The sequence below is a fragment of the Macaca thibetana genome, chromosome 15 (assembly GCF_024542745.1).
Source record: "Macaca thibetana thibetana isolate TM-01 chromosome 15, ASM2454274v1, whole genome shotgun sequence".
Classification (NCBI taxonomy): domain Eukaryota; kingdom Metazoa; phylum Chordata; class Mammalia; order Primates; family Cercopithecidae; genus Macaca; species Macaca thibetana.
In genome coordinates, this window is record NC_065592.1 from 256,953 (window position 1) to 279,568 (window position 22,616).

Genomic DNA, 22,616 nt, shown 5'->3' on the forward strand with positions numbered 1-22,616 from the left:
GACCTGCCCACTGACGCCCACCTTTGCAGTTCCCAGGCAAACCCCATTAGATCTTTCTCCCTCTCCCTGGTCCATTGGCCCCTTCTCCTTCGGGTCTCCCAGCAGCACCCGCACTGGGCAGCCTTTCTGACCAGCACCTCACTCCCCCGACCCCCTGCAATGGCTCAGGTCTGGGTCTGCCTTCCCCATCAGTCTGTGCGTCATCGGAAGGCAGAGCCCGGGTCTGCTGGACTCGTGTGATTCCTTGGGGTTGGGAAAGCTGTGCGGCACATGGAGACACTCAGGAAGGGGTGACGTTTAAGCTGGACCCTGGGACCGAGCCCCCTGTTTCCTGCTGTTTCAGGTCAGGTGTTGGGGTGCCACAGAAAGCCCAGGACAGAGCTGGTGATGTGACACAGGGCACGATTCACCTGAGATGGTTGGAGGGGAAGGGTCGCCTGTCAGTACTTTCACACGCAAGGCCACACCACGAGGCCAGCCTGCGTCTGCCTCCCAAGTCCTGCTCATGGGCTCAGTTGGCCACAAATCCTCCCCCTTGAGGGAGGGCAGGAGAAAAGCCCAGCAAAGTCACCTTTTTCCTCCGCCTTTGGCCACAGGTGACCATGAACACAGGACAGACACACCCTAGACTCAGTCTATCTCCCTGTCCTGGGACAGAAGCCAGCAACAGACACACGGTCTCCTGCTGGCACCGTTCTCTCCAAGTGGGCGGTGGCGGCTTTCTTGCTGCCCTGATTGGAAGGGTACAGCAGATCTGGGGAGGTTCAGGGCACAGGGCCATGGCTAGACTCAGAACCATGGAATGAAGAAGCCATCATACACATGGCCCGAGAGTTGGGCATCTGCAGGCTCACAGGGTTCAGTCCACTTTGCTTTTCTAGTTTCAGTCTCCAACCTTCCTCTTTCAGGCAGCCTTCCTTCCTTACTTTCTTAATCCATAATTAATTCCTGGGCACTTGGTATGAAGCAATTTGTTTCCTTGGCAAACGTGGGTATTTGGTTCCTTAACTGCAGTGAATACTCCCTGATGATAAGGACAGATATCCCTGTTAAAGTCTAGAGATTTGACTGGGCGCGGTGGCTCACGCCTGTAATCCCAGCACTTTGGGAGGCTGAGGCTGGCGGATCATGAGGTCAGGAGTTCGAGACCAGCCAACATAGTGAAACCCCGTCTTTACTAAAATACAAAAATTAGCCGGGCATGGTGGCACACGCCTGTAGTCCCAGCTACTTGGGAGGCTGAGGCAGGAGAATCGCTTGAACCCGGGAGGCAGAGGTTGTGGTGAGCCAAGATTGCGCCACTGCACTCCAGCCTGGGCAACAGAGTAAGACTCAGTCTCAAAACAACAACAACAACAAAAAATATATATATATGTGTGTGTGTGTGTGTGTGTATATATATATATATATATATATATTCATTTTTTTGCCCTTGACCAATAATAATGAAAATAATAATGATTGCCATAAAAAAAGTCTTTTAAAAAATACTGTGCTGGATGCTTTGTAATAAATGTGTCATTTAATCTTAACAGCATCCATACGAGGCAGTCACTATTACAAAAGGGGAAACCAAGGCCAAGAGAATGCAGGGAACTTGCCTGAGCTCATAGAAGGAGAGCTGGGGTCCTGACCCCCACCTGCCCCATCTGCCTCCTGCCTCTTCTGCCCTTTAAACTCCCTTGCCACCTTTCTAGTCAGCCAGCCACTGACTTAATTTACTCAAAGGGACCTGCATGGTCGGCAGGGCGGCGGGGCTGAGGCTGCTGTTCCCATTCACAGGTGGGGAATCCGGATGCAGAGCTCGGCAGAAATGGCCCCAGGGTCATCTAGACATGGAGAGGTGGCCTGGCAGGGGGCCCCAGGGCTGCACGCACTCTGCTGCCTCTCACCACCTTAGGCTGCTAGCTTTGGTAACCAGCTCACCGGCAAAGGAGATTTACACCCCGGGGCTTCCTGCCGACTCTGCAGAAACATCCCTTGCCCCCCTCCTCCTCCATGTCCTCCCAGCCAAGCCCCTGCGGCTGAGACCAGGGTGAATTCCTTTCCCGGAGTCCAGTGTGTGCTTGCCCTAACTACAATCCCAGCCCCGACAGCAGGACAGTCTATGAAGTAGATGGGGAGCTGTAAAGCCTTTTTAAAAGGGGCAATAAAAGTTTTGGGTTTCAGATCGTCTTACTGGAGAAGAGAATAACAGAGACAGGAAATTTCAGTAGCAGACACGACAAAGGCCACAGCACGCAGACTGCCCTCAGACAAAAAACGCCTCCGCTTGTGCAAACAGAGGACGGCCTGGCGGGGGGCCCAAGCACTGCCCCATGCCGTGCCAGCCTCACACCAGCTGCGGGGAGGTGAAGGTGCCTGTTCTGTTTATGTTGCTGTTAAGTGTTTAGAATCGGTCTCTGCGTTGGTGCTGCCCGAGGTGTGCCGCAGTCTCCCCTGAGCTGGGCTCCTGCTATGTGTGCCAGGAGGGGGTATGGTGTGTGCCCCAGCGGGGCACAGGCGTGGGCAGGCCGGGGCGTGGGGCTGGGGTGTGGCTGACCCTGGCACTGTGATGGGTGAGGCCCAGACTGCTTTTGCTCCTAGGTTCAGGGAGGCTGTTGCTGGGTGTGTGCCCACTCATCCCCCCAGAGTGGGAAATGATCCAGCCGGGGAAGCACATGGCCATTCAGTCACCAAGAGTCCTCAGAGCTGTCCCATCCCTTTTGTTTCCAGCAGATGCACCATCCTGCGCAGTAACCACTAGCCACATGGACAGGGCTGCCCAATCAAACAGAAAACTCAGGGTTAAACTCGATTTCAGATACACAATGAATCATTTTTTGGTGTAGGTGTGTTTCATGCAAGTGTCTCTCCAGTAGCTCACGGGGTTTATGCTACGTGAGCATCTGCTATAGATCTGGAATTGAAACGCAACTGGGCGTCCTGGATTTCATCTGCAATGCCACCCATGTGACTTTTTTTTTTTTTTTGGTATTTTTAGTAGAGACAGGGTTTCACCGTGTTAGCCAGGATGGTCTTGATCTCCTGACCTCGTGATCTGCCCACCTCGGCCTCCCAAAGTGCTGGGATTACAGGCGTGAGCCACCGTGCCTGGCCGGATCCATGTGACTATTTAAATTTAAATTATTTAAAATGAGCTGACCGGGAGCGGTGGCTCAGGTTTATAATCCCAGCACTTTGGGAGGCCGAGACAGGCGGATCACAAGGTCAGGAGATCGAGACCATCCTGGCTAACACGGTGAAACCCCGTCTCTACTAAAAAAAAAATACAAAAAACTAGCCGGGCAAAGTGGCGGGCGCCTGTAGTCCCAGCTACTCGGGAGGCTGAGGCAGGAGAATGGCGTGAACCCGGGAGGCGGAGCTTGCCGTGAGCCGAGATCGCGCCACTGCACTCCAGCCTGGGCGACAGAGCGAGACTCCGTCTCAAAAAAAATAAATAAAATAAAAATGAGCTAACATTTAAAGATTCAGGTTCTTGGTTGTACCGACCACTTTGCAAATGCCCAGGCACTAGGCGTGCCGGGCAGCCCAGAGTGTCCCCACCACTAAAGCAAGTCCTCTTGGCCAGTGCTATCTGGGGACTCCTAGTGACGTCTAGAACTACTTTTCCAAGCACTGGACTCACAGTCTCCGGGTCTCCCGATCAGAGCCGGGGAGAGGGAGTTCTGGCTGGGGCGGCCTTGGAGGCCCTTTCTCAGATTCCAGGGACACGACACCCTTGGGGCTGGTAGACACAGGGATTCAGAGGTGCTTGCGTCTGCAGGCCACGATGTTTCTTTCTTGTCATCTTGCAGCATTGGGGTGACCATTCTTGGTGTCGAGGGAGCAGGGTGGCCCCTTCCTGGGTACTCCCTACCTGGCTCTCTGGTCAAAGCCCCCAAGATGTCAAAGTAGGCCATGGTGCCCGAGGCCACAGGAGGGAGACACAGCTGGGGGACTGGCAAGATCCTGGCACTGTCTCCCACCCAGCAGCCACCATCCCAAGCTGTCTGACATCCCTGGCCCTCGGTGTCCTTATTAGCAAAGTGGGCTCAGGACTGTGGCCTGGGGTCCCCGAGGGGTTGCCTGTGTAGAGGAGGGGGCTGCCCCCGTCGGGAGGGGCGAGGCTGGGCCTCGAGCCCGGGAGCCTGCAGCGGTGGGCAGGGACTGAGGGCTGGAGCGCGCCTCCTAATTGTCCGTGACTTACAGACTTGGCCAGGCTCCGGACGGCCTTCGTAAATCGCTGCAGTGAGGAGCCTGCCAGTGTGACCCTTCGCGCTTGGCAGGGCCCTCGCCGCCGCCCTGCTCGGAGTGGCCTGCCGCCTCCAACTTTCCATGTGCTGCTGCTGCAGGGCGGGAAGGGGGGGTGCTGGCTGCTAGCTGTGGCGGGGAGGGAGGTGGGGCGGCCACCGTGCAGGTGCCTGCTTCTGCAGGGATGTCCAGGGCTCTCCAGCTGCGGGGCCCCCAGAGCCTGTCCCCTACAATACCTGGTGTGAGGCTCATGTGGTCTCCACACGGGGCCAGAGGGGAAGACACCGGCTCAAGGACGCCCTGTCTTTTCTCAGTGTGTGCAGCGTGTGTGGGTGTATGGAGTGTGTACATGTGTGCACGTGCATGTGTATGTGTGGTGTATGGAGTGTGTACGTGTGTGCACGTGCATGTGTATGTGTGGTGTGTGTGGTGTATGGAGTGTGTACATGTGTGCACGTGCATGTGTATGTGTGGTGTATGGAGTGTGTACGTGTGTGCACGTGCGTGTGTGTGGTGTATGGAGTGTGTACATGTGTGCAGGTGCGTGTGTGTGGTGTATGGAGTGTGTACATGTGTGCACATGTGTGTGTATGTGTGGTGTATGGAGTGTGTACATGTGTGCATGTGCATGTGTGTATGTGCATGGTGTTTGGAGTGTGTACATGTGTGCACGTGTGTGTATGTGTGTGGTGTATGGAGTGTGTACGTGTGTGCATGTGCATGTGTATATGTGTGTGGTGTATGGAGTGTGTACATGTGTGCACGTGTGTGTATGTGTGTGGTGTATGTAGTGTGTACGTGTGTGCAGGTGCATGTGTGTGTGTGGTGTATGGAGTGTGTACATGTGTACACGTGTATGTGTGGTGTATACAGTGTGTACATGTGTGCACGTGTGTATGTGTGGTGTATACAGTGTGTACATGTGTGCACGTGTGTATGTGTGGTGTGTGTGGTGTATACAGTGTGTACATGTGTGCACGTGTGTATGTGTGGTGTGTGTGGTGTATGGAGTGTGTACATGTGTGCACATGTATGTGTGGTGTGTGTGGTGTATGGAGTGTGTACATGTGTGCACATGTGTGTGTATGTGTGTGGTGTATGGAGTGTGTACATGTGTGCATGTGCATGTGTGTATGTGTGGTTTATGGAGCGTGTACTTGTGTGCATGTGCATGTATGTGTGGTGTGTATGTGTGGTGTGTGTGGTGTATGGAGTGTGTACATGTGTGCTCGTGTGTGTGTGGTGTGTATGTGTGGTTTATGGAGTGTGTATATGTGTGCATGCGCATGTATGTGTGGTCTGTGGTGTATGGAGTGTGTACATGTGTGCATGTGTGTGTATCTGTGGTGTGTGTGGTGTATGGAGTGTGTACATGTGTGCACATGAGTGTGTGGTGTATGGAGTGTGTACATGTGTGCCTGTGTGTGTATGTCTGGTTTATGGAGTGTGTACATGTGTGCACGTGTGTATGTGTGGTGTGTGTGGTGTATGGAGTGTGTACATGTGTGCATGTGCGTGTATATGTGGTGTGTGTGGTGTATGGAGTGTGTACATGTGTGCACGTGCGTGTATGTGTGGTGTGTATGGTATATGGAGTGTGTATATGTGTGCATATGTGTGTGTATGTGTGTGGTGTATGGAGTGTGTACATGTGTGCTCGTGTGTGTGTGGTGTGTATGTGTGGTGTATGGAGTGTGTATATGTGTGCACATGTGTGTGGTGTGTGTGGTGTATGGAGTGTGTACATGTGTGCATGTGCGTGTGTGTATGTGTGGTTTATGGAGTGTGTACTTGTGTGCATGTGCATGTATGTGTGGTGTGTATGTGTGGTGTGTGTGGTGTATGGAGTGTGTACATGTGTGCTCGTGTGTGTGTGGTGTGTATGTGTGGTTTATGGAGTGTGTATATGTGTGCATGCGCATGTATGTGTGGTCTGTGGTGTATGGAGTGTGTACATGTGTGTATGTGTGTGTATCTGTGGTGTGTGTGGTGTATGGAGTGTGTACATGTGTGCACATGAGTGTGTGGTGTATGGAGTGTGTACATGTGTGCATGTGTGTGTATGTCTGGTTTATGGAGTGTGTACATGTGTGCACGTGCATATCTGTGGTGTATGGAGTGTGTACATGTGTGCACGTGTGTGTACGTGTGTGGTGTATGGAGTGTGTACGTGTGTGCATGTGCGTGTGTATATGTGTGTGGTGTATGGAGTGTGTACATGTGTGCACGTGTGTGTACGTGTGTGGTGTATGTAGTGTGTACGTGTGTGCAGGTGCGTGTGTGTGTGGCGTATGGAGTGTGTACATGTGTACACGTGTATGTGTGGTGTATACAGTGTGTACATGTGTGCACGTGTGTATGTGTGGTGTGTGTGGTGTATGGAGTGTGTACATGTGTGCACTGCGTGTATGTGTGGTGTGTATGGTGTATGGAGTGTGTATATGTGTGCACATGTGTGTGTATGTGTGTGGTGTATGGAGTGTGTACATGTGTGCATGTGCATGTGTGTATGTGTGGTTTATGGAGCGTGTACTTGTGTGCATGTGCATGTATGTGTGGTGTGTATGTGTGGTGTGTGTGGTGTATGGAGTGTGTACATGTGTGCTCGTGTGTGTGTGGTGTGTATGTGTGGTTTATGGAGTGTGTATATGTGTGCATGCGCATGTATGTGTGGTCTGTGGTGTATGGAGTGTGTACATGTGTGCATGTGTGTGTATCTGTGGTGTGTGTGGTGTATGGAGTGTGTACATGTGTGCACATGAGTGTGTGGTGTATGGAGTGTGTACATGTGTGCACGTGCATATCTGTGGTGTATGGAGTGTGTACATGTGTGCACGTGCGTGTGTGTATGTGTGGTGTCCTCAGGCGGACTGGAAGCCCACAGAGGCAGCGCCATGCTTGCCCCCCAACCCCAGGTCAGGGCACAGAAGTTGGGTGTCTTTGGCCCTATAATGGCGACACACAGGACATGTCCCTGCCCCCCTGTTGGATGGATGGGCTTGGAGCCCTGGATGCCGGAGCCTCAGCTTGCTCATACCCTGAGGGCTGGGGAGAGAGCACCAGCCGTGGGCTGCTCTGTATTCAAAGACTCCAGGGCCAGGAAAGGGCTGAGCTTGGCTGTCCTCTGTGCCTGCCCTTTGAGGCCAAGAGGGATGCCGGGTGAGGAAGGGACAGGCCAGGGACCCCTGAGACTTGGGGGATGCCAGGCTGTCAGGCAGGGCAGCAGATGGGGTCACCAGGCCAGGGAGTCAGAGCAACCGTATGGGGCAGGAGCCTAGAGGGTGGCCCTGTCCCCAGCCCAGGAGTTGAGCCAGCTCTCTCCCAGCCCTGGAGGCGAGCAGGGGGTGACTCCGGGACAAATCACCGCCCTCTTTCCATGGGCAGTGGACCTGGGCAACCACTCCCAAGCCGGTGGCACCGTCTGGAAACACAAACAGGCCCCAGACAGGTGTAGGTAACTTCCTGCCTGACAGATGGGCCTGGAATCGCTGGGTGCCGGGGGACGCAGGTTGTGAGGTGATGTCTGGGACCTACTGCCGCCACCCCCGCAGTCCTTCACAGACAGGACCGCCCACCGCACAGCAGGGAGGCCCAGCCGAGGGAGCCCAGCATTTGGGCCCTGCAGCTTCTGCTCACGGGCACCGCACCCAAACCCATCACCTTTCCACGCTGGGGACGGCGTGCAGGGCTAAAAGCCAGCATGTGGGTGCTGAGGACCAGAAGCGGTGCTCACACCTCCCACACCACCCACTCTAGAGAGGCAGCCCCTGTTCCGGGCCCTGAACAAGCTTTTGGTGGGGGTGGGATGACGCTTGGCTGAGTCTTGTTTTAAGGGTTAGGATGTATATAAAGTGTCTGGGACGCAGTGAGGTTGATACATTGAGGCACTTCTTATTGGTTATAATTATGAAAACGGCTTGATTCAGGGACCCAGCGGAAGGGGTGGGGCCAGACTGGCCTGGGCCAGGGATCCAGCTGGCCCCGCTGGCCCCAGCTTCCTAAATGGGGTTGCTCGGAGCCTGAGGACGCAGGACAGAGATAGTGATAGCAGTTCCCAGGAGAAAACTGAAGACATGGGAGCCCCCCCGTCATGGCTGGCACACGGCTGGGACTCCTGGGCCGCTGGCCAGCAGTGGGGTGGGCAGACGCCAGACCTAGGGCTCCACCAGACACGCCAATGGGTCGTGACAAGGCCTGGGAGGAGAACATTCTTATCTTTCCAGCTTGGTCCTGCTGCTGTGCACCCCGTCACAACGGAATAAGCGGGTTCTTAAGAAGCATTTAGTGCAGTGTGATGGGCCCTTCACAGACCCCCGGGGGCCTCTTAGGGTATGCAAGAGATGTTTCTCCTGGATGCTCTGGGGCAGGGAAGGACAGCAGGAGCTGCAGGAGGAGAAACTGTCTGGGACTCTGGCCAAGCGTGAGCTGGGGAGGGCAGGGGCTCAGAGCCGGGCTGGGCGCAGCATCAGACACAAGCACAGCACAGGGTGGAGCAGTCCAGCTTGGCCGGGGCCCCCGGGGCTCCAGCCTTCTTGTTGACCTTGGGCAGCAGCAGAACAAAGGACATGGCCAGGGCACAGTGGTAGAAGCTGTGGACATAGGTGTAGTCCCAGTCCTGCGGGGGGCAGGCGATCAGTCTGGGGCCTCAGCCCCTCCCCAAGGCTCCTCCCTCTGCAAGACCCAGCCGAGCCCCTCAAGGCCCGCGCCTCTTCCTGGGCACTGGGACACCTGCAGGAATCCTCCCCCACGGTCGCGCTCACGGTGGCCTTTCTCTCCACCTAACCCCAGAGCAGTGAGGGCCTGTGCCATTCTCCAGGCTGCACTCCTTCCTTCCTCCCCATCCCTTCTCTCTGCTGTCCTTTTCTTCCTCCATCCTTCTCTCCTTCCTACCCTCCCTCCCTTCCTCCATCTCCCCTCTTTTCTCTCCTTATCCCTCTTCCCCTGCTCCTCCCTCCCTTCTCCACTTTCTCCCTCCTTCCTTCCCTGTCTCCTCCCCTCCCTCCCTCCCTCCTCCAGGTGTCGGACACCTGCCCCAGGCCTCTCTCAGGCTGTGCTGCCATCTGAGATGCCAGCTTTCTGTAGGCGGCCAGCTTTGGTCTCTCTGTGACCTCCAGATCCACACAGGCCATGGTGCTGGTGGTGCCGGGGACGGCAGTGCCCCCAACATAGCTCTGGGAGGGGTTAGTGAGCAGGGACTAACGCCTGACTTTGGCCTGGGGCTGTCAGAGTCCCCCCAACATGGGCACAGCCCTGGTTTCCCAGCTGAGCAGAGCCACGCCGAGTGGGCTCTGGGGCACAGGACACCTCCCCGCTGGGCTTGGTACCTCGAAGAAGAAGCGTAGCATCAGGGCCAGCGCCCCGAAGCAGAGGCCGGGGCCTATCTGCTGGGTGTAGACGCTCTTGTCTGGGTACAGGCCCTTCTTCTCCTTCATCTTCTGCAGCTGCGGGGACAGGAGGCCACAGCAAAGCTTTCAGGTCACAGCACTCGGGAACGCCCCTTCCCAAACCAGCCCGAGAGCCGGCCCTGCACAGGCTCACCCCAGCCCTCTCCCGGCAGGAGAGGAGGCTCAGGAGCCTCCTGCCACACCCAGCCTCAGATGGCTTCTGCTGGACAGGGCCCTTCACGGTGGGACCCACCAAAGACCCCACACTGGATGGCTGGGAAGGGAGCCTCCAGGCCGTGTGCCCCGTGAGGACCCCGCTGCCCTCCCGCCTCTTTGGGATGTGACAACGCCACCCTTGCATGTCTCCTCTCCGCCGGAGGGGAGCCCCAGGGGGACTAGACTCCATGATTGCTTACGAAGGAAGGTACTGGACCTGCCAGCCCAGTGTGGCCCATGGGAGTGGCACTTGTGGTGGTCCCTGAGCCACGGACAAGCATCTTTTGCTTTCCTAGTTAAAGGACCTATCTCAGTCCTCATTAGACACACTTGGCCAGCACCGATTTTCAGGTCCCAGTGCTTAGGAAGGCTCACGTGGCCGTTTCCGCTTAGAGAGGGGTTTGCATTCCGAGGAAGATGCGGGAAGGGTGGGGCCACATCCCTGGGACCCGCCTTGTGTTTTCTAGGCCACTTCACGTGGAGTCTATTTGGGATTTGCAAGGGCAGTTTTTTCCTGGAATGAGGGTGGATTTTTCTCCCTGAGCCTGGTCCCCTCTTGGGAGGGGCTGGGGAACGACAGCCTTGTGGGGGAGGAAGGAGGGAGGGTTGGGTGTTGGCGGCCTCAGAGTGGGGCCAGGCCCATGGGGTACACTCAGGAGGCTTTAGATTTCAGTGGGATAAACTGTCAGACACACAGCGTGTGGCACAAGCGCCTGGGGGTGGGGGCAGCACCCCCTAACTGCACCCATTGCTGAGTGGCCTATGCAAAGAGCACGAAGAGCCTTATGCTGGGTCAGGTCAGGTTTCGCCACCCAGTGAATGATGAATTGATGCCCGGCTTTCCGTTTTCTGGAATTCCATTGCCAACAAGGAATTGGGCACCTGCAGTCGCGCAGTAGCGTGAAGACAGCTGGACCGTGTGACCCTGGCTGCAGTGACCACGGCTGCCAGCCCACCTCGGGCCGGTCCTGCAGTGGTAACACCAGGGAGAAGGGAGGAGCCTGCCCCAGGTCACGCAGCGGGCCTGGCACTATTGAAAGGGCGCCATCACCCAACCCTCCCTTCCTCTTTCTCCAGGACTGTCATTGCTCTACCCCTCCCAAGAGGGGACGAGGCTCAGGGAGAAAAATCCACCCTCATTCCAGGAAACAATTGCCCTTGAAAATCTAAAATAAACTCCACAATAAATGGTCTAGAAAACAACAATTTGAGTCCCAGATGCGGGGAGGTGGGCGGCCCATCTTGGGCTCCTGTGGCCGGATCTGCAGTCTGAGGGCCTTGGCAGTCTCGTGGCTCTTGGTGGGAAACCCACCAGTGAATTCTCTTCTGGCCAATCACAATTCAGCCCAGTTCAGACCTGGCCAAGACCAGCGGGAGGAGCAACCTTCGGGACAGAAGGAAGCGAGAGGTGGGTGGCCAGGGCCCAGGGCCCCAGCACGCTCCTTGCCGCCACCCACCTTGGTCCAGGCCACTGATGCCCAGCGCTCTCTCTCTCCCTGCCAGGCAACTCCCAGGGGCCTTCTGGGTCAGCCCAGGGTTAGCTGTGCTTCCTCAAGTTGGAGACAGAAAGCAGGTCCTCTGTCTCCTGCTCAAAAAGTCAAGTCCAGCCAGGCACGGTGGCTCACGCCTGTAATTCCAGCACCTTGGGAGGCCAAGGCAGGCAGATCACCTGAGGTCAGGAGTTCAGGACCAGCTGGGCCAACATGGTGAAACCCTATCTCTACTAAAAATATAAAACTTAGCTGGGCATGATGGCGGGCGCCTGTAATCCCAGCTACTCAGGAGGCTGAGACAGGAGAATCACTTGAACATGGGAGGCGGAGTTGGCGCCATTGCACTCCAGCCTGGGTGACAAGAGAGAAACTCCGTCTCGGGAAAAAAAAAAAAAAAAAAGTCAAGTCCTGGCCCAGCCACTGCCCTACCATAATGTCCTGTTAAGTTGCTGAGGCCTCCATGCCTTAGTTTCTTCATAGGCCAAATGGCAAATCAGTTCTGTGCTCCTTGGCTGTGGGGAGGATTGGGACACGTTTTGCAAGCTGCCTGCCAGAACTCGATTGCTCTCCTCACAGCCGTGGGCCCTCCTGCACTGACAGCTGCCCTCTGGCTTGCTGGGTACCCTATGGTCCTGACTGGGGCTGGCAGTGTGGCTGGGCTGGACCAGGCCAGGTCCTCTCTTAGCACTTGAAGCTGGGACCCTGAGACTTCAGGTGGCATCCAAAGAGGTGAAATGCAGCAGACGGATGTTCAGGTGCCTCGGCTGCTGCTGGCCTGGAGGGCAGGCTCAGGCTGAAGCCTGCTGGCCCCCCAGGTCTGCGAGACCCCTGCAAGGGTAAGCTCCCTCCTGTTCTGGGGTCCCAGGAGATGCCCCGGGTCTATTCTGCCCTAGGATCCCTCTTTAGCTTGGGCGAGTTTGAGTGGGGTTTGGTCCTGAGCCAGGAGGGCTTTGATAGGACAGAGGGAGCAGGGAGCACTGAGAACTGTGTGAGGGCCTCATGGGTGCCAGAGCCTTGCTGCTCTGCAAGAGGCTGTCTGTGCTAGAAGCTCTGGCCCAGGTTTCCCCACTCTCATACCACACTCTCCCTCCTGGCTAGAGCCAAGTCAAGGCTCACTCCCTCCAGGAAGTCTTCCCAGATTACCCCAGGCCATTTTCCAAGTTAATGTTGCATCTCTAAAGCAGCTGTAGTAAGAGTGATGATGAGAGTGATAATAAATAGCTCCTATGTGTGGAGCACATTGGAAGCCAGGCTGCATGCCAGGACTTCAGGTGCCTGAACCACCCCATGAGACAGGCAGGGGGTATAATGACAACACCTGCTTTACAGGTACGGGCATGGAGGTGAGAGGTTGGGTAACTTGGGCTCAGTCTGGAGCTGGTAGGTACAGACAAGAGTCACACACTGCACAGCCGGAGCACCTGATGGCCATTTTCTAAGTGTTTTCACTGAATTCCTGCATCTACCCATTTGCCTGTGAGGCAGGAGGTAAACGAAGATCCAAGGCAGGAGGAGTCAGACAGGGGAGAGGTGACGGGCCTCCTGGGTCCCCGTTCATCGAGGCTCACACAGTACGCACCCACTTTGCCGCAATGATGAGGATGGCTGTGCCAATGGGGCCTGAGTACACCCCGTAGCCCCAGCGGTCGTGGTAGATCCTCACAGCAATGGTCAGGACGCCGAACATCACAAATGTTGACCTCTTGGGCTCATCGAAGTCGGCCAGTGCTGGAGGGGCCAGGGAGACACTGGGGGAGATGAGTGGTCCCTCTCGCTCCTCCTGGCTGCCCCCCACCCCCCACCCCCCAGGAGGCAAACTGTAGGTGCCCTCTCTCGGCATCCCCTCAGCCAGCGAGACCCTGAGGCCCAGCCTGGTCATTGAGGGGTCTGAACTCCAACCAATTTGAGAGGACCAGCAGCCTGCTGCTTCCCCCATGGACACAGCAGCTTGGATTGTGCTCCCAGCACCTTGTTTTAATAAATAGACCACAGCTAGTTGTGGTGGTTCAGGTCTACAATCTCAGTGCTTTGGGAGGCCGAGACGGGAGGATCGTCTGAGACCAGGAGTTTGAGACCAGCCTGGGCAACATAGCGGGAACCCCATCTCCACAAAAAATTCGGTGGGTGTCGTGGTGCATGCCTGTCATCCCAACTACTTGTGAGGCTGAGGTGGGAGGGTGGCTTGAGGCTGTGAGTTCGAGGCTGCAGGGAGCTGTGTTCATGCCACTGCACTCCGGCCCGAGTGGCAGAGTGAGACTCTGTGACTAAAAATCCATAATCACTATGCAAAGTGAATGGGATCAAATCTATCCCATAGGATCGCAGGACAAAGACACTAAGATTCACAGGAAGAAGCGAAGCCCCTCCCAGGCCTGGTTGGATGGCAGGGAGCCTTCAGGTCATGGGGACCTTGCCACAGACAACAGTAAGTGGAAAAAAACATGGTGGGACAGGGGGCTTATGAACGGTCCTGCCTCCCAGGCTGGATATCACCCACGTGTGCGGATGTCTGTATGAAAGTCTAGGAAGCCAATTCCCTGAGCAGTGAACAGCGGTCCTCCCAGGGAAGGGGCGACAGGAGGGAACACTTTCAGTTTTTCCTTTGTCTGCCTCTGCTGCTGAAATGTGTCACAACAAGCTTTTACTAAATGAGTCATTTTAAATGGATATGAAAAATCGGCATCAAGGCATTTAAGAGGTGTATATTCTTTTTCATAATCACAACCCTGAAACCCAGACAAGGGAAGAGGTTTCTGGGGATGGGAGTGAGTGGGGCTGGAGGGCTGGGACGGGGCTGGTTTGAGGGTGGGCGTGTGGACACTGGGGAGCCGGTCCTCGTCTGCAAGGCTTGGCTGCAGGGGGTGGCCACTCACCCATCAGCGAGACCCACATGCTCAGGGCTGTTCCGTAGACGCTGAAGTATTCCAGGATGTCGTGTCGCATGAAGCACAGCACAGACAAGCCGGGTCCGTTGCAGGCATGGTGGAGCTGCCGGAAAACCCACAGGCGGTCACAGCACAAAGAGGCCGGGGCTGGTCCCCGAGCCACGGCACCCAGAGCGCCAGACCACGTGCTGGCTGCAAGAAGTCACTTCGGGGTGTCACTTAATGACTGTGTGCCTCAGTCTCCCTATCTGAAAAATGGGGGTACTGCCGAGCACTCCCGCAGAGGGTGCTGTGGGGATTAATTGGCTCATGCCAGTGAGGTGTCCAGGGGCTGGGGTGTGCCAAGGGTTCACTGAATGTCACCTCAGCAGAATTCGCTCATCTGCACTGGCAGGACTGGGTGGAGACTGAGTGATCACTCAGGTGAAGCCCGCTTAGGTGGGGCGGTCTCCGGGGGGACCCTACATGGCTCTCCCTGGACCTTCAGCATCTGCGTTTCCTGGAAGCACAAAGCAGCGAGTTCATTCGTCAATCTTTGGATGTGAGGCCAGAGCCTCTCTGAGGGCTCCTTTGCTCTTCGGGGGCTCCTGGGACCTTTTCTTGCACACATTACCCCTCTGATGACTGGTCTACACTGCAGCAGTGTTCGCAGGCTCGAGTGGGCATCGGAACACCTGAGGCCTGATTTAGACACAGGTACTGAGCCCTGCCTGAGAGTTGCTGATTCGGGAGGGCTGGGTTGAACAGAAAAATGTGCATTTTGAACAGATTCCCCGTGGCGCTGCTGCGGCTGGCAGGGCCCACATTGAAAGCCAGGCTGCAGCTCCTGGTTTCTGTTGCCTTAATGTGGATGAAGATCTCGGAGACCCCCTCGCAGAAGCTGAACACAGCCCCCTAGGCTCGTCCATCCCTGCCCTACACTCTCGTAGTCGCCTCCCCAACACCCACTTTCATGGCAATTTTTAAAGCAAAACGCTTATAAGGGAGTGTTTTCCAAGCAGTCAACCACTTTTCTATGGAAACATCTCTCTCCTTTTGCATTCGCATTTCATCATTTTAGGTAATATTTAATTACATGACATAATTATTTTGACAGGTTCGACTGGCACAAACAAGCTTGGGAACCAGCACGGGGGACTCTTGGTCAGCCCAGCTCAGCAGGAGGAGCAGGCGTGCTGGAAAGCAGCCCGTGTCTGGAGGCGACAGGGACACCACAGATGGAGCGGGGACCCTGGGTGATCTGGGGAGCGGGCAAGTCGGGGTCAAAGTGGAGTGCTCCTACCAATGGCAATTGTACACGGCCTAAAGGGAAGGTGCACCTAGGAGGCATTAATAGAGATCCAGTATGTAAAACAAGGGAGGAGGCAGTCTGGCTTCTCTCTGTTCTTGTCAGGTTCATCCAGAAGATTATGCTGAGCTGTCTGTGGCGCACCTTTCTTGAAGTGAGACTGGCAAAGACGCGGCTAGAGGAGGGTGACCAGCAGTGGACATTAATGTTTACCTTGGGGACAGGGAAGCTTCAGGAGGGGCCTGATCAAGGTGCTTACACTTCTGTGGGAGACAGGAGTGAGGAGGACTCCGGCCCTAGGCTGTTCTCCTCTTCTCCTGGCTCCCTCCCATCCCCGACCCCAGCCCCATCACCTGCTGTCTGTGCACCTCCCTGGAGCACAGATCGTCACGTGTGATTAAGGCATTCACTGTGAGATTCCCTTGGCCCGTCAGGAGCAGGAATGGCTCTGTCTGGTCCCAGCTGCATGGACGGCTCCCAACATAGAGTGTTTGCTGCGTGTGTTCAGGGATGGGGAGGCCAGGCTCTGAGCAGTCTGAAGGAGAGCTGGCTCACCCTGGGGACCCAGAGCCTCTGCCACTAGGCCCTTGGCTCCTCCCGATGGTGGGAACTTAGCTCTGTTTGACAGGTGGGGAAAGTGAACTTCAGAGGAGCACTGCCTCCCAAAGAGGTGAAACAGAGCAGTGCTTGGCACCCTGCCATCCTGCAGTGCAGGGGCAGACCTGGCCTAGCTGGGGCACTGGCGGGGTGGGTGTGGCTGGGGACCCGGTGGGTCAGAGCTCAGGCTTGGGTGTTTGACTTCACAGATGCTCCCAGTGGGAGCTCAGGTGAGTGGCTGGCAGGGGGAGCCTCCTCTGTTGTATGGGGATGAGCACACCGTCTCCGTGGGGTTTGCACCCACAGCAAGGCGTCTGGCACAGACATGGAGATTGTCATGGGAGGGGCCTGATTGGAAGGAAAGGGACGCCAGGCGGACGGCAGAGCTTTGAGAGGGACTGAGTGTGGCTTTGAGGCCGGAGGACATTTGTCACGAGAGGCAGCTGCCCCTGCCACTCTGGGTGGGGTAGGGTGGGGCCCTTGAGACCAGTGCAGAGGCAGCTGTGGGGCCAGCCGAGGCCCAGGCAGGGAGGGGTGGCCTGGTGGGTGCTTGTGGTTTGCTGGGCTAGGTCTAACAGGAGTCTTGAGAATAAGACCCCAGCTTTTCTCCCTGCGCTAAGGCCCTGCGACCTGCAGAGAAATCCTGGCTCTGCTCTGGGCCTCGGTCTCTCATCTGTCCAAGAGGCTTCCTAGCCCTAGCCCAGGCTGGAGTCCCAGAGGAGCGAACGCAGTGGCATTTGGGTGAGTCGGGAGCTCTGAAGAGTTTGATCTCACAGTGGCACAAGTGACTCTGCCTCTCTGGGATTCGGTTTCTTCATCTGCCAAACGGGAATCAAGATCCTGGGCTTGCGGGGGAGGTGAATCAGATGCTGTGCACAGAGCCCCGCCCAGTCCCCTACCCTGGGTGCTGGCTCTCGAGGTGGAGTCAGAAGCTCCAGGGCATCTGGTTCAACAATGGACCCAGCCTGCCGCAGGCCACTGTCACCCTTAGGAGCGGCACACACTGGAGGGGATGCCTTGCTCCCAGCCCACGCACACACGCTCAACTTCTGCCATTGCAGGCAAAATTGGACTTGACCAATTCAGGATGCAGACATAACATGTGAATACACACTTGCAAACACATGTGGGAGCTCACGGGCCTCACCCGCTCAGGACTGCCTGTGTGCACTCACATGCACTTGGCATTCTTGCCTATAGAGGCCCTGCTGCTGGAGAAGGAGGCTGTCTGGGGAGATGAGGTGGAGTTTTCACAGGTTGGGCCCAGCACTGCCCCAAGAAGGAGGCTAGTGGGATGCTTGCCTCCCCAGAGCGGGTGTCGTGCTGGGGATTGGGCTGTCATTGAAGGAGGGGTCTGATGGAAGGTGAGCAACGAAGGTTTCGGGAGAGCAAGAGGTGGGGCACCACTTGTAGGAGTCCAGCAGTAGGGCATGTTAGCGGAGTCAGAAAGACAGAGGCAGGAAGGCAGGGGGTACCGAGACACATAAATGATGGCTGAATGGAGAGATGGTAATAGATGAATAGATCACAGGTAGATGAATGGGTAGATATAGAGATAGATGGAGAGATATACATAGAGAGAAGTTGGAGAGGTGGATAGACACCAGAGAGACACACGGAGAGTCAGGGGACTACAACCAGTGAGGGTGGGATCAAGAGCTTGAGAGAGAGTGAATTCCATGGGAATCGAGTTCCACGAATCAAAAGAGAACCAGACAGACAGAGAAAGGAAAAAAAGAGAAACAGAGAAAACTAGACACAGAAAACCAATATGAGAAACACAGATTGAAAGAGACCCAGAGGGAGAAGACAGGGGACACAGGGGTCCCAGAAACAGGGACCTCAGAAACAAAGACAGATGGGGTTCCAGGTGCTCCACTGAAAGACGGATAAAATCACCCAATGACAGGTACCAGGAAACAGAGAGCAGGAGAGAGCCAGAGAGAGAGAGAGAGAGAGAGAGAGAGACAGCGGAGACAGTCAGCCAGCCAGACATATAAATAGAAAGAGAAAGACGGATCCACAGAGAGAGAAGTAGGCCCCAGAAGAGGGAGAGACCAGCAGGCCCTCCTGAGCCAGGGCAGCTCCAGGATTCTGGAAATCAGACTCACTCACCCCAGCCTTCACACTCCCTAAACCCCACAGACCCTTTCCCAGGCCTGGCTTTCTCCATCCACCTCTGCTCCATCGTGGCCTGTGGGTAGAGCTGGAAGAGAGGTAGGGAGCGGAGGTGGCCCGTGGGCAGCCGTGGGGGCATTGATTAGCAGCTGAGAAAAGGGGCACCCTGGAAGGGCTTACTCTCAACTCAATGGCCCTGCTCCACCCCGGGCTTGGTCTCACACAGGCAGTGATCCCAGAGCAACTTCCTGGCACAGATGGGAAAACTGAGGTCCAGAGAGGGGCAGGGACTCCCCCAGTCCTCTCTCTTCAGTCTCCAGACCCCACCTGGGCTTGCTCTTTCATTTTCAAATCACTTCTGCCCATCACTCAATACAAGAACGCTGTGGACAGACAGCCTCTCCTCTATCTCCAAGATGGGGCACGTGCGGGTCTTCCTCCCGGCCCCCAGACTCACCGCCACGAAGAACAGGGTGAAGAGGTAGACCATGGCCTCCATGTGGAACCGCCTCTTGGCCGCGATGCTGACAGTGGGGAGGAAGGCCAGGCTGCTGAGGGTGGGTAGGAGTAGCTTGGCCACCAGCGTCCCCATAGGCCTGGAGGGAAGCACTGGCTGGGGCGGGGTGGGTGCTGGCGCCCTGGGTCCCCGGCACAGGAGCACGAAGGGGGAAGGCCAGCTCCCTTTGGGCAGGGCTCTGATGGCAGCTGCGGGGAGCGCCCACGAGAGGGTTTAAATGCCCTGGACGGAGGCGGGGATGTACGTGCACATGTCAAGCAACACATGGGGAGGGCCGACAGCTGACGCGCCACGTGACCAGCACTTGTCTCTGATTTTCTCTTTTCTTTTTTTGAGACGGAGTCTCGCCCTGTGGCCCAGGCTGGAGTGCAGTGGTGTGATCTCGGCTCACTGCAACCTCCGCCTCCCGGGTTCATGCCATTCTCCTGCCTCAGCCTCTGGAGTAGCTGGGATGACAAGTGCCCGCCACCACACCCAGCTAATTTTTGTATTTTTAGTAGAGACAGGGTTTCACCGCGTTGGCCAGGCTGGTCTCAAACTCCTGACCTCAGGTGATCCGCCCACCTTGGCCTCTCAAAATGTTGGGATTGCAGGTGTGAGCCATTGCACTTGGCCTTCTCTTTCTTTCTTTCTCTCTCTCCTTCCTTCCTTCCTTCTTTCGTTCGTTCGTTCATTCTTTCGTTCGTTCGTTCTTCCTTCCTTCCTTCCTGAGGCCAGAGGAGTTAATTCAAGGATTCAAGGAGACCACATTTCTTTTATCTGAGGCAACAACCTTGGGGAAAAGTCCCCAATAGGACAATCCCTGCCTTCCAGACATTTTCCATCCTGGTCCTCCCCCCCAGAATGAGAAGCCTGGTGGATGCTGCTGCTTGGGTCACGTGTCCATGGGTGGCCTGAGGTGAGAGAACCCAAGATTTCGCCAATTCCAATCATTAAAAGGACCTTGTAGATAAATTTCCCACCTTACCAGCCCACATATACTTCTCACTCATCAGCTCTTGCCCCACACAGGTTTCCGTGGTGGCTAGACTAATGAAACTAACATTCTTTTCTACTTGGTTACACTGTTTCACATTATAAGTAAACAACCGGGGACCATCTCTTTCAGTGTTCCAAGCACCAGGCCGGTGCGTGCCCTCTTGGTGTTTTTTCCATCTTCCATTGACAACAGCTCTTTGGCTGGCCTTCTGGAAATTACCTTCCCTCGTTGTAAGAGGTCTTGGGGGAGCTGTCTGGCAGGGTGCCCCCTATCCCCTGGCCAAGGAATGATGGGTGTGTGTGGTCTGAGCTACCCAGGCAGACTCTCTTTCCCTGGATTGATTAATTGATTTGTTGTTCGCAAAAGAACAGCTTTTACTTCCATTCTCTTTTTTCACTGTGATGTAATTCACATAGGACAAAATGCACAGATTTTACATGTATAGTTTGATGAAAATGCACCTTTGTAACCACCACAGTGTCCATCCTCTCCACCCAGGATATTCTCCTGAGCCCTTTCCAGTGAGCCCCCTGCCGAGGCAGCCACTGATGTGATTTCTGCCCCCGTAACCTGACTGCCTGTTACAAATAGACCATGGACTTTTTTGGATCTGGCTTCTTTTGCTCACAATGTAATGTCTATGCAATTTGTCCCTGCCCTACTGGTGGCCAGTCCCTTTGGTTGCTGGTGGGTGGCGTCCAGTGTAGTATTCCCGCACCTTTGCTCTCCTGGAAATTAGAATCTGAGGACAGCAAGACCGAGGACTGTCTCAGCACTGGCCACTCCAAGAGAGGCTGCTGGGCCAGTCCTGCCTTGTGAGGCTCGGCTGTTCCACCTTTCCCTCCATGTGGGAGCTCCCACAGACCTTTCCAGAAATCTCTCTTGTCTTAAGTTGGCTGGAGCCCATTTCTGCTGTTTGCAATGAAACGTCTGACTTGATATGTCTCATTCTCCTGCTTAAGACTCTTCTGAGGCCCCCACAGCCCGAAGGGTGAAGTCCAAGTGCTCACAGAGACCACCAGGCCATCTACGGCCCAGACCCATCCCCCCAGCCCCCATGCACACTCTCAGACGCTGCCTCCTCTCCTCCCAGCCTCCCACCTCCCCTGCAGGGAGGCACTTCCTGCCCCGCCTGTTCTGGTTAATGCCTTGCTCCCTCTGCCTGCAGCCTAGACAGCCTGTCTGTGGGGAAGGCTTCTGTGACGAACAGCACCCGCCCCCCACCGCCCCCAAGGAAAGCTGAGGGGCTCCACGCAGTGCCCTGTATGCCACGTCGTTCCTGACCTAGCACCAGCCACCTCAGCCGAGATGTTGGTGTTGGGTTGTCTGGACTGTGGCCCCCTTGGACTGCAGGATCCAGGGCCCAGGGTTCTGGCTGGCTGGCTCCCTGCCCCGCCCCCGACGCCCAAGCCTGGCACATGGTGGTGTTCAGCGCACACTGGCTGAATGAATGACTTTGTTAAAAGAATGAATGAAAGTCCAAGGAGGCGGGGCTGCCGCACACTTCAGTCTGGCCTCTGAGGAGCCCAGTTCCCTCTCCAAATGGAAAAACCAGACCTGCTGTGTGTGCGGCTCTGGTAGGAGGCGCACGATCCCCTGTGGGCCTATCACGGCGGGGGCCCTGATCCTCCTTGATCCTCACCTCTCGGCCCCTCTGCTCCGGCTCGTACTGGGCCCTAGTCTCCAGCCCCTAGCCCAGCTTTCAGTAAGAGTGGAAAAGAGTGCTGAGGAAATACAATTCGATGTCAGGTGCTATGAGAGGCAGTGGAGGAGAGAGCTCTCTGGAGCCGTAAACCCCGCTCGAAAGCAGGAAAACATTCCACAGTTGGTTTTGTGCATGAGTGTGTGTGTGTGTTTTTTTGCAGCTGTAAACTCCAGGGCCAGGGCTGTAAGCTTGGGGAAGGGAAAAAGCAAAGGGGGAGGAGGTGGAGAGGGAAGCAGAGCCACACATGTGTTGCAGCGATTAAGGAGAGTGGGGGCCGGGAGGGACAGTCCCAAAGGGGGGAGACAGGTGGCTGGGCCTGGGGCAGCCCGAGGAGCCCCTGCAGAAAGGCTGGAACGTGAGCTGCCCTCTGAGGGAGGTGGTGGAGTGCAGAACGGAGGTGAAGGGGGGGCGGGCTGTGTGTGGCTCCCGTCCGAGCCCTGGCCGCCTGGACGCAGACCAGCTGGCTCTGGGGAAGGCGTCCAGCTCTGAACAGGACTGAAATGACCCTCGGTTCTCCCTGGAGCAGGGGAAGCGATTGGCCTGGGGAGCTGGGAGAGGGGAAGGCAGAGTGGAAAAGCCAGACCGGCTGCTGTGGGGGGTGTCGCCGCCCCAGGAGACACAGGGTGGGGGGCGCAGGATTGGGCCAGGCCAGGAGCTGCTCGACCTGGACAGGCTCTGAGCTAGCACAGACGTGAGCTGGCATCCCTGGTCCTTCCCACCCCGAAACCTCCCATGGCCCCTGCCTGCCAGCCCACCATTCAGGAGTCCCTGGCATCCACCCCACGCTTCACCTGCTCCAGACTTCAGCCAAACCAGATCCCCACAGCCACATGCCCTCCAGGCTCTGGGCCTCTGCATGGCCTTCTGCCAGGAGACCCTCCCCTGGTTCCCTGTGTAGCCTCAGCTTCTCCTGACCCCCCAGAGGGGTGTGGGCTCTCTGTGCTCAGAACCCCCATGGCACTGAATGTGTCTTGAAAACCAATCATGTCCATGGACAGACGGTTGGTTGGCGCTGGCCATGTACCAAGGACTCTTCATACCTTTCTTGTTGGGCCCTTCCAGCAGCCGGGAGGTGGGGTGGAGGCCTCTGTTCTCCCCATTTTACAGAGGAGGAGACTGAGGCCCAGGGAGCAGCAGCAGCCCTCCTCTGCCCAGCAGATGGCAGGCCCCAGTGGGCTCAACGGGCTGGTCCTGTGCCACG

At 56.2% G+C, this 22,616-nt stretch overlaps 2 protein-coding genes across 2 annotated transcripts in view; both read right to left on the reverse strand.

The window, feature by feature from the left end:
• The window catches only part of SURF4 (surfeit 4), a 308,739-nt gene that overhangs the window by 149,036 nt on the left and 137,087 nt on the right, over positions 1-22,616 (reverse strand). The window lies entirely within an intron of this gene.
• On the reverse strand, positions 8,359-18,921 carry MYMK (myomaker, myoblast fusion factor). Its single transcript, XM_050760329.1, has 5 exons — positions 18,672-18,921; positions 14,200-14,314; positions 12,906-13,054; positions 9,558-9,674; positions 8,359-8,848 (listed from the first exon to the last, which is right to left on the reverse strand). Exons 1-5 carry the CDS (start codon positions 18,804-18,806, stop codon positions 8,699-8,701), a joined length of 666 nt encoding a protein of 221 aa, XP_050616286.1. The 5' UTR covers positions 18,807-18,921; the 3' UTR covers positions 8,359-8,698.

Excerpts from the sequence above, each read along its gene's own strand:
- MYMK (XM_050760329.1), bottom strand. The coding sequence starts at position 18,806 with ATGGGGACGCTGGTGGCCAAGCTACTCCTACCCACCCTCAGCAGCCTG. Across the intron at positions 13,055-14,199 it reads CATGTGGGTCTCGCTGATGG|CACTGGCCGACTTCGATGAG; the intron begins GTGAGTGGCCAC and ends TGGCCCCTCCAG. Across the intron at positions 9,675-12,905 it reads TCATCATTGCGGCAAAGTGG|CTGCAGAAGATGAAGGAGAA; the intron begins GTGCGTACTGTG and ends CTGTCCCCGCAG.